Raw genomic sequence first — 8,925 nt, forward strand, 5'->3', positions numbered from 1 at the left:
GCAGGAATTCTTAAGATTTTTTTTTAATTGAATACATGTACATAGCTTAAGGTAGTTTTTATTAGGTTATGATTTTTTAATGCAGACTCCTAATTTTCATTCTCTAGGAACAAACCTTTTCAATGCTTAGCTGTTCTTCTGCCATTTACTTCAGTGTAAAAATAACATACTTACTCATCTGTCATCTTCCTCTAGCACACTTCTCAGACTTTTTAGTATTAAACTTGTTAACACATGGATTGCCAAGCCCACCCCCAGAGCTTTTGAACCAGTGGCTCTGGGCGAATTTTTAGTTTTCACAATCTCCTGGTCACTGCAGATGGCCTGGTCTGGAGACCACACTTTGAGAACCACAATTCTCTTCCCCCTATCCTCTCACAGAAGCTACAGCAGCTTGGTCAAAACAGTATCTATGTTCACATTATTATTATTACTACTGTCTTTTCATGTTGTAACATTATTACAGCACTGCTCCCTCTGTTTTTCTTACTTTCTAAGGTGTTCTTTTTCCAGTTTTATTGAAGTATAATAGACGCACATCGTAAGTTGAAAGTGTATAGCATAATGGTTTGACTTAGATACACTGTGAAATGATCAGCACAGTAAGTTTAGCATCCATCATTTCATATAGATACAATAAAAGAGAAAGCAAAAAAAAGGTTTTTCCTTTTTTGATAAGAACACTCAGGATTAGTCTCTCACAGTTTTCACGTAGACCATACAGCAGTGTGAGCTATATCATCCTTACATCCCTAGTACCTCTGTATCTTAAAACTACAGTGTGTACCTTTCGACCCTCCACTCCCAAGTTCAGTAACCACAAACTGAATTCTTTTGTGACTGGTTTGGGGTCTTTTGTGGGTGTTTTTTGTTTTTAGATTCTCCATATAACTGAGATCATATAGTATTGGTCTTTCTTTCACTTAGCATAATGCCTTCAAAGTCCACCCACACTGTCACAAATAACAGAATTTCCTTACTTTTACATGGTTGAATAACATTCCATTGTATGTATGTACTGTGGCTTCTTTATCCATTCTTCTGTCATTAGACAGGTTGTTTCCATGTCTTGGCTGTTGTAAATAATGCTACAGCAAAATGAGGTGTAGATATTTTTCAAGATAGTGTTTTCGTTTTCTTCAGATAAATACCCAGAAGTCAAATTACTGGATCATATAGTTCTGTGTTTGATTCTGTGGAGGATCCTCCTCCATACTGTTTTCCATAGCAGCTGTACCAATTCACAGTCCCACCATCCATGTGCAAGGGTTCCATTTTCCCCACATACTTGCCAGCACTTGTGTTTTTGTCTTTTTTGATGGCCATTCTAACATGTATGAGGTGATATCTTACTGTGGTTTTGATTTGCATTTCCCCAGTGATGAGTTATGTTGGGCATCTTCTCACATATCTTTTGGACTTGGTAGATCTTTTTTGGAGAAATGTTCTAGTGCAGTCTTTTGCCCGTTTTTTCATCCAATTAGTTAGTTTTCTGGTATTGATTTTTAGGAGTTCTTTGGATATTTTGGATATTAACTCCTTATCTGATGTATGATCTACAAATATTTTTCCCAGTCTGTAGGTTGTCTTTTCACGTTGTTGTTCTTTTTTTTTTTTTTTTTAAAGATTTTATTTATTTATTTGTCAGAGAGAGAGAGGGAGAGAGAGCGAGTACAGGCGGACAGAATGGTAGGCAGAGGGAGAAGTAGGCTCCCTGCCGAGCAAGGAGCCCGATGCGGGACTCGATCCCAGGACGCTGGGATCATGACCTGAGCCGAAGGCAGCTGCTTAACCAACTGAGCCACCCAGGCGTCCCTCACGTTGTTGTTCTGATGTGCAGAAGCTTTTTAGTTTAAAGCTGTCCCACTTGTTTATATTTTGTTGTTTATGCTTTAGGTGTCACATCCAAAAAATCAAGACCCATGCCAAAGAGCTTGTTTTTTGTATTTTCTTCTAGGAGTATCATGGTTCAATTCACTTCAAGTTAATTTTTGTGAGTGGTATAAGGGTCTAAGTTTTATTCTTTTACATGCTAATACCCAGTTTCTCCACCACCATTTATTAGAGAGACTGTCCTTTCTCCACTGAGTATTCTTGGATCCCCTGCCAATTATTAGTTAACCATATATGCTTGGGCTTATTTCTGGGCTTATGATTCTGTCCCATTGATCTGTCTTTTTATGCCCTACCATACCATTTTGATTACTATCACTTTGTAGCTTAAAAAAGTATAATGCCTCCCACTTTGTTCTTTCTCAAGGTTGCTTTGGACATTTGGGGTCTTTTGTTGTTCCATATAAATTTTAGGACTTTTTTTTTCTACTTTTGTAAAAACTGCCATTGGAATCTTGATAGGAATTACATTGAATCTATATATGGCTTTTGCTAGTATTGACATTTTAACAATGTTAATTCTTCTATGAATAAGATACCTTTTCATTTATTTGTGCCTTCAGTTTCTTTCATCCCTGAGTTTTCAGAGTAGAGATCTTTCACCTCCTTGGTTAAGTTCATTCGTAAGTATTTTATTGTTTTTGATGCTATTATAAGGATCATTTTCTTTTTTAGATGATTCATTCTGGGTGTATAGAAATGCTACTAATTTTTGTATGTTAATTTTATATCCTGAAGCTTTATTTCAATCTAAGCTTTTTGATGAAATCTTTAGGATTTTCTGTATATAAAATCGTGTCATTTATAGAGACAGTTTCAGTTTTTCCTTACCAGTTTTGATGCCTTTTTTTTCTTCTTGCCTGACTGCTCTGGCAAGGACTTCCAATACTGTGTTGAAAAGAATTAAGTTAGCTGTGGGCTTAGCATATATAGCCTTTAAGAGTTATCATGAACAAATGTGGAGTGTTGTAAAATGCTTTCTCTTCATCTACTGAGATGAAGGATTCTTCACTGTTGTGAGACATCACATCGATTGATTTGCATATGTTGAATCATCCTTGCATTCCAGGTATGAATCCTGCTTGATCATGCCCAATGATCCTTTTAACACACTGCCAAATTCAGGTTACATCTATATTCATAGTTTTCTGTTATGGTAGTATCCTTTTCTGGCTTTGGTATCGGGGCAATGTTAGCCCAATAAAGTGTGTGTGTTTCCATTTTGGGTTTTTTTTTTGTTTTTTTTTTTTTGTTTTGTTTTTTTTCTTGGAATATTTTGAGGATTGATATTAATTCCTTAAATGTTTGGTTAAATTCACTGTGAAGCCATCTGGTCCTGGGCTTTTTCATACTAGGAGATTTTTTGATTATTGGTTCATTCTCCTTACTATTTCAGAAACTAATTTTTACAAAAGTAAAATTTTTTATTCAGATTTGATTTCTTCCTGATTCAGTCCTTGATGTTCCAGGTTTCTAAGAGTTTTTCCATTTTGTTTCTAGGTCCAAATGGTTGACATAATTGTATCATAGTAATACCTTAACTTTTCTTTATAGTGCTGTAATAATTATATTGTTTCCTTTTTATAATTTTATTTTGGGTTTTTTTTTTTGTTCTGTTTTGTTTTGTTTTTTTAAGATTGATTTTATTTGAGGGGGAGAGAGCACAAGCACAAGTTGAGGGTGGGGCAAAGGGAGATACAGGCTCCCCGCTGAGCAGGGAGCCTGATGTGGGGCTTGATCCTGGGGATTGGGTCCTGAGCTGAAGGCAGATGCTTAACTGACTGAGCCACCCAGGCACCCCTGGGTCCATTTTTTTTTCTTCTTTGGTTAGTTTAGCCAAAGTTGTGTCAGTTTTATCTTGCCAAATAACCAACTCCTTTGGTTAATATTTTCTGTTTTCCTGTTCTGTTTAATTTATTTCTGTTCTGATATTTATTTCCTTCCTTCTGCTTGGGTGAAGTTTATCCTTTTTCTTATTCCCCAAGGCATAGAGTTGGGTTATTTATTTGGTATAGATCTTGCTTCTTCTTTTTTTTTTTTAAGATTTTATTTATTTGACAGAGATCACAAGTAGGCAGAGGCGGGGAAGCAGGCTCCGCACTGAGCAGAGAGCCCGATGTGGGGCTTGAGTCCAGGACCCTGGGATCATGACCTGAGCCGGAGGCAGAGGTTTAACCCACTGAGCCACCCAGGTGCCCCTAGATCTTGCTTCTTAATGTAGGCATTTACTGCTGTAAACTTCTAAGAACTGTTTTTGCTTTATCCTGTAAGTTTTGGTATATTGGGTTTCTATTTTCATTTCAAACCATTTCATTTCTTCTTTGTTTTGGTTGTTTAAGAGAGTATTTGATTTGCATGTATTTGTGAATTTCTCAGTCCTCTTGATTTCTAGTTTCATATGGTTATGGTTAGAGAAGATACTTAGTTTGGTTTTAGTTTTTAATTTGCTAAGACTTGTTTTGTGGTGTAAATACAGAAAATGTTCCACGTGCACTTACGTATATTCTGCTATCAGAAGGTTCTATATATGTTGGGCCCGTTTGGTCTATACTGTTGTTCAGGTCCACTCTACTTTTTATTACCTGTCTGGATGATCTATCCATTGTTGAGAGTATTAAAGTCCCCAACTAATTTTTTTATTACTCTGTTTAGTTGTTAGAATTGTTACATTTTCTTGATGTGTTTGACCTCTGTCTCTTTTTGCTATTTTTAGCCTATTTTGTGTGATAGAAGTATAGCCACCCCTGCTTTCTTTGTGATTACCATTTGCTTGAAATGTCTCTCTCCATGCCTTCTTAGTTTCTGTTTGTCTTGAAGACCTGAGGAATCTCTTGTATGAAGCATATTGTTGGATCTTGTTTTGTTTTGTTTTTTAAAGATTTTATTTATTTGACAGAGATCACAAGTAGGCAGAGAGGCAGGCAGAGGGAGAGAAGCAGGCTTCCTGCTGAGTGGAGATTCCCAATGAGGGACTCGATCCCAGGACCCTGGGATCATGACCTGAGCCAAAGGCAGAGGCTTTAACCCACTCAGCCACCCAGGCGCCCCTGGATCTTGGTTTTTGTATTCATTCAGGCATTTGTTTTCTTGAGTGGAGAGTTTTGCATTTGAAAAGTAAGTAAGACCTTACACATTTGCTATATTATCATTGTTTTCTGGTTGTTTTTTTGATCCATTGTTTATTTCTTATCCTGTCTTTTTTTGTGTTTGATAACGTATGCTTTGACTTGTTATGTTCTTTTGTCTAATTGCTACAGGTTTTTCCTTTATGGCTGTAGGACTAACACAAAACATCAACTTCAATAGAATTCCTCATCTTTACTTTTACTTCTCCTCCCCCTTACATGTTAGGTTAGTGATGTTACAATGTATATATTTTATCATGTGTAACTAAGGTATGGTTATTTTTTACTACATATTTTAACTTGTAAAGGAGTTGTAAGTGAATTACATACCACAGTCACCATATTACAGAATCCAGCCTTATGTATTTATCATTACCAGTGAGTTTTTTACAGCCCACTTGTACAATGTTAAATTTCTACTCAAAGAACTCCCAGTAGCATTTCTCTTATGGCAGGTGAAATCTGTGATGGAGTTCTCTCAGGTTTTGTTTAAGAACGTCCATCTCGTCTTCATTTCTGAAGGACACTTGCCTGGTGTAGTAGTCATGGTTGATGGGAGTTTTTTCTTCCAGTATTTTGAACATGTCATCCCCTTTTTTTTTTTTTCCTGGACTGAAAAGCTTGTATTGAGAAATCTGTTCATAGTCTTATCTGGGGGTTCCCTTGTATGTAACTTTTTTCTGTAGCTGCATTTAAAATTCTTTGCTTTTGACAAAATATCGTGTGTTCATAACCCTGTTCAGTTCAGTCTTTTTAGGGCCTCCTGGATCTAGAGGTCTGTTTCTCTCCCCATGTTTGGGAAGTTTTCAGGCCTCATTGCTTGAAATATATTTTATGTCTCTTTCTCATCTTCTGGAATTCTCCTAATGCAAAATATTGCTTCTTCTGATTATATCCCATTGCAGTCTTTACGATTTTTCTTCCTCTGGGCAATTTCCAATGTCCTGTCCTCCAGGTTGCTCTGATTTCTTCTGCATGGTCCACTCTGCTTTTGAAGCTCTGCTACATTTTTCAGTTACTATGTTTTTCAGTTCTAGGGTTTCTGGTGTTTGTTTTTTTGTTGTTATTTTATTTGACAGAGAGAGATCACAAGCAGGCAGAAATGCAGGCAGAGAAAGAAGGGGAAGCAGAGAGCCCAATGTGGGTCTCAATCCCAGGACCCTGAGATCATGACCTGAGCCAAAGGCAGAGGCTTAACCCACTGAGCCATCCGGGGGCCCGTTTTATTGTTTTTTAATGGTGTCTATTTTTGTTGAACCTAATTTCATTTAGTTATCTTACATGTGCTTGTAGTTCACTAAACTGGAAGATTATTCTGAATTCTTTGTCCCACAGTTTACAGATCTTTATTTCTTTAGTCAGAGTTTTATTAGTTTCCTTTGGGGTTACATATATCCATGGTTTTCTGTGATCTTCACCTGAGGCTGGAGGATGGGCTTCACTGTTGCCTGGATTCTCTGGTTAGGCTTCCTATACAGCCAGGACTAGACTCTCTACTCAGCAACAGGTGAGTCTCTGAGTCTTCACAGTCTTGGTGGGGCAGCAGGACAGGACCCAGAACCTGCACAGCTTGTCCTTTAGAGACCCAAATTAGGCACGAGTGAAGACTGAATATCCTAGTTAGGTGAGGCCATCCGTTTTGCTCTGTAGACAGAAAGCCAACTGCTCTGCACTCTATTCTAGTGCCACAGGAAGCTGTTCTAGTGCCATGGGAAGGAGGGCTGTTGGGTGGGCTCTGCAGCTTCCTACATGCTCTGCTTCGATAGATTTCCTGCCCTGGCACAGTGGGAAAAACTGTAGAGTCACTTACATTTTTTTCTGTGCTCTTGACTCAAGCCTGTTTCCTGGTGAAATAAGGCCATTGGCTTTTGCTGTGAGGATCACCAGCTCTGCCCACCCCCCATCTACCTCCTCTGCCTGCTAGAGTTGCAGGGTCCTGCAATTTCCAGGTGTTGTAGCCCTTGCTGTCAGGTGGGTCTGGGGGGCCACTCTTCAGCTAGCTAGACTATGACTCAACTCTGCTACCTGGGCAGCCCAACTTTAGGGACCTCTCAGATTTACCTGAACAAGTTTTCTGGATGTGAGGCACCAAAGGCAGGTAGGGGGGGGCGTGACTTGGCTTTTCTGCCTTGTCTGCTAATATCCCAGTGCCAGTTCCTGGAAACTCTCCCCACTTAGTCACACTCAGATTCCCAAATATGCCCCACAAATGTGCCTGTAGTCCCCATGGGGCGAACCCAGAGTCTGGGCTCCCACAAAGCAACAAAACGCTGGATAACTGGATGTCACCTCCGTGCTCTTTACCTTCTGAAGGAACCACAGGTTGGACATGGTGCTATGCTGGCTTGGGTGGCGGGCCATGCAATTGGCACGTAGACTTCCCACACAGGCTTCTGGGACAGTGTCTTGGCCTTGATGGCGGAGGGTGGTGCTTCAGCCTCACTCTGTCTTTAGGATTCCCTCAGTAGTTTCCTGTTCATGAATAGTTGTTCTTCCTGTAAGGAGGGTCTAAGTCAGGAACACCCTTTGTCACTGTGTTCGTGAGGTCACTCTCCCTACTCTTTCTCTCTTAATCTGTGGGGACTTTTGTTGACTCACAAGCTTGAGTCATGGCCTTTGATGCGGGACCTGGGAAGGTGAGGACAGCAGAAGGAGGGGTGCAGACTTGTAACAGGCTCCATGTGCTGGCTTGCAGGTGACCCTGTGGAAGGAGTCCGTTGACGGGCAGTGGGTGTGCATCAGTGATGTCAACAAGGGCCAGGGTTCCGTGTCGGCTTCCGTCACAGAGGGCCAGCAGAATGAGCAGTGACAGGCAAGGCCAAGCTCCCCACCTGCTGACTCCAGGAGGCCCTTTCTTGGACCAACTGACCAAATAGCTGGGAAGAACCGCTTCTACACAATTACTTTCCCAGGAGTAGTTACAAATGCAACCAGATTGATCATCTGCCTTAACATGATTTGAAATGGTTTGTAATTTACTGTCCTGCTGAAAGCATTCATGTTATGAGGAAAAAGCTACAAATGATCTTTACATCTATTATTTTAAAATATTTTTGGCCATTTTTACATACCTTTTAGGTTCAGTCATTATTTGGGGGGTTTTATTTCCAAAATAGTTAAATAAATTAATATTGCTTATAATTCTTCCTGCATCACCCTAACCCTTCCCTAAAAAGCTTATATTCATTCGTGTGGCAACATCAGTCTACTAGAACAACGTTCGCCAAGCCCGCAGTCCTGTAGCGTTGCACGCCCCCACCCCCCAGCACCCACACACAGCTGGTCTGTCCCTGTAACATGTCCATGATTTCCAGCTACATTGAAGGTACCACACAGAGTGACAGGAAAGGAATGCCAGACATAGACTTCGGTGACAGGGAATGTATCCTCTGAGCACACATCCTCTTCTGGAGAATGGAATAAGTCTGCCTTACAGAGAAGACGCAGATGAACTACTGCACGTGGGTGACTGAGAAAATGCCATGCCAGTGGAGGGCAGTATTAACCACATACCAGTAGTTAAGAGACTGGCTCAGAAAGTGGGCACACTTCATTCATGTTATGGACCCTTGTCTGTGAGGGCGGGGCCTGTGCTGGAGACCATGATTCTGGTCCTGATCAAGTATCACCTCTTAGCAGAAGCCCTGGGACCTTCATCTGACTCAGCAGTCACAATAGCAGCTACCATTTACTGAGACCTACTACAAGCCAGCACTCCGCTGGAGATCCCCCACACTTAGCAACACAACAGGTGCAGGTGTATGTCGCCAACTCACCAATAAGGAAACTCAAAGAAGATAGGAGACCTGTCCAGGGTGGTCCACTGCCAAGCAGTAAAGCCACTGAGTTCTGATCTGGCTCAGCTCCAGAGTGGGTGCTGTCAAAGGCAGAACTGAGGTGGGGGTGC

At 40.5% G+C, this 8,925-nt stretch overlaps 1 protein-coding gene and 1 long non-coding RNA gene across 2 annotated transcripts in view; one reads left to right on the forward strand and one right to left on the reverse strand.

Moving 5' to 3' along the window:
* SEC13 (SEC13 homolog, nuclear pore and COPII coat complex component) overlaps positions 1 to 8,159 on the forward strand; it is a 33,774-nt gene extending 25,615 nt beyond the window's left edge. The window contains exon 9 of the mRNA XM_082682809.1: positions 7,714 to 8,159. Within this exon, the coding sequence (XP_082538935.1) occupies positions 7,714 to 7,827 (114 nt within the window). The 3' untranslated portion in view covers positions 7,828 to 8,159. The remainder of the gene's footprint in view (positions 1 to 7,713) is intronic.
* On the reverse strand, positions 3,168 to 7,707 carry LOC309840630. Its single transcript, XR_014298719.1, has 2 exons — positions 7,323 to 7,707; positions 3,168 to 6,662 (listed from the first exon to the last, which is right to left on the reverse strand). It is a non-coding gene; the product is annotated as an uncharacterized lncRNA (long non-coding RNA).
* Positions 8,160 to 8,925: the final 766 nt, after the last annotated feature.

This window comes from Mustela nivalis, assembly GCF_964662115.1.
Source record: "Mustela nivalis genome assembly, chromosome: 1".
NCBI lineage: Eukaryota > Metazoa > Chordata > Mammalia > Carnivora > Mustelidae > Mustela > Mustela nivalis.